Below are 1,318 nucleotides of genomic sequence, written 5' to 3' on the forward strand. Positions count from 1 at the left end.
CAGGAGGCACCCGGAGGAGCGGGGCCTGGGCAGGCCAGGCTCACCTGCCGGGACCAGCACAGATTGGGCCCCCACCTTGGGAAGTGGGGGAGAGGAGTGCAAGCAGGTACCTGTCTTCACACCGTGGTTAATGCCACTCACGGAGATGGTGGCATTGGCGATAGGGATGCCCTGTTCATCCGTCACCACCCCCTTGATGCCGCGGTGAACCTGCAGGAAGGGGTGAGGCCGGGTGTCCACATGCTGACCCTGCGGCCTGCGCCCCTGCCCTGTCCAGGCCCCTCTCACCGCCCTTCCCCGCCTCCCGGGTGCTGCCCCGTCCCCCCAGCCCCACCTGCTCCATGAAGGTGAGCAGGGCTTCCTTGTTGTTCTCCCACTCTCGGGGCAGCTCGCTCTCATGGGGGAACTTGTCACAGCCCAGGTAGATGGAGAGCTCCAGGCAGTTGGTGTGCAGGTAACTGAAGTCATTGATGGCTGGTGGGAGCAGACAGAGCCGCAGTCACCCTCACCCCATCCCACACGCCCCGCCGCGGCCCCGCCCCATAGACTCACTCCCGGATCTGGGGTTCCACTTGGCCCCGTTGACGATGCCCGTGCCCCCGGTGTGGTCCTGCGCTTGGCACCCTCCCCGGTAGGGCTCGGTCATGGTGAGGTGGGTGGAGGCGAAGGAGATGGCCAGCCAGCGGAAGATGGCGTGGTCTGGGGTCTCCTGGGCCTCAGACACCTCGTCCTGGTCCTCTCCGCGGGCGGCCGCCAGGGCCGCGGCCATCAGCTGCTCCTGGCTGGGTGTGCGCGCCATGTCATAGGGGTAGGACACCAGCCGCTCGCCGCCGTTCAGGTTCGCCCCCAGCACGAACGGGTTCTTCTCCATCCAGGCGATGATGGCACGGACCTCCGTGGACACCTGGGGGCGGCTCCAAGTGAGGTCTGGGCCATGGCTTCCACCGCCCTCCATGGAGACCCGTACCAGCCCTCCCACCCCTGTCCCCCCAAAGCCCTGCAGTCAGTGCCCGGAGCTCCAGGGCCCCGGCTTCTCCCCTGACCCTACTGGCCAGGCGGCGGCCTCACCGTGGCATCCGGGGAGAGGTAGCGTTCGGGGATGGGCAGGTTGTTGTTGGGAACCCGGTAAGGGACCCATTTCCTCTCCTCCGCTCCCCAGAGCACAGAGTTGAGATCCGGGAAGTCCTCGTAGATGTCGAAGCCCTCCTCAGTCCACAGCCCCAGTGCCCAGTTCCCGAACTCTGAACCCTACAGGGGGCGGGGGTGTCAGCAATTGGGTGGTCCAGACTTGCCCCATGCCATCCCTGCCCACCCAGCC

At 66.8% G+C, this 1,318-nt stretch overlaps 1 protein-coding gene across 1 annotated transcript in view; it reads right to left on the reverse strand.

Annotated features, from left to right (window-relative positions):
• AEBP1 (AE binding protein 1) overlaps positions 1–1,318 on the reverse strand; it is a 7,477-nt gene that overhangs the window by 944 nt on the left and 5,215 nt on the right. Inside the window, exons 16-19 of the mRNA XM_014530543.1 lie at positions 1,069–1,248; positions 553–904; positions 335–474; positions 102–210 (exon numbers count right to left, since the gene is read on the reverse strand). Coding sequence (XP_014386029.1) covers positions 102–210; positions 335–474; positions 553–904; positions 1,069–1,248 — 781 coding nt within the window. The remainder of the gene's footprint in view (positions 1–101; positions 211–334; positions 475–552; positions 905–1,068; positions 1,249–1,318) is intronic.

The sequence above is a fragment of the Myotis brandtii genome, unplaced genomic scaffold (assembly GCF_000412655.1).
Source record: "Myotis brandtii unplaced genomic scaffold, ASM41265v1 scaffold743, whole genome shotgun sequence".
NCBI classification, from domain to species: Eukaryota; Metazoa; Chordata; class Mammalia; order Chiroptera; family Vespertilionidae; genus Myotis; species Myotis brandtii.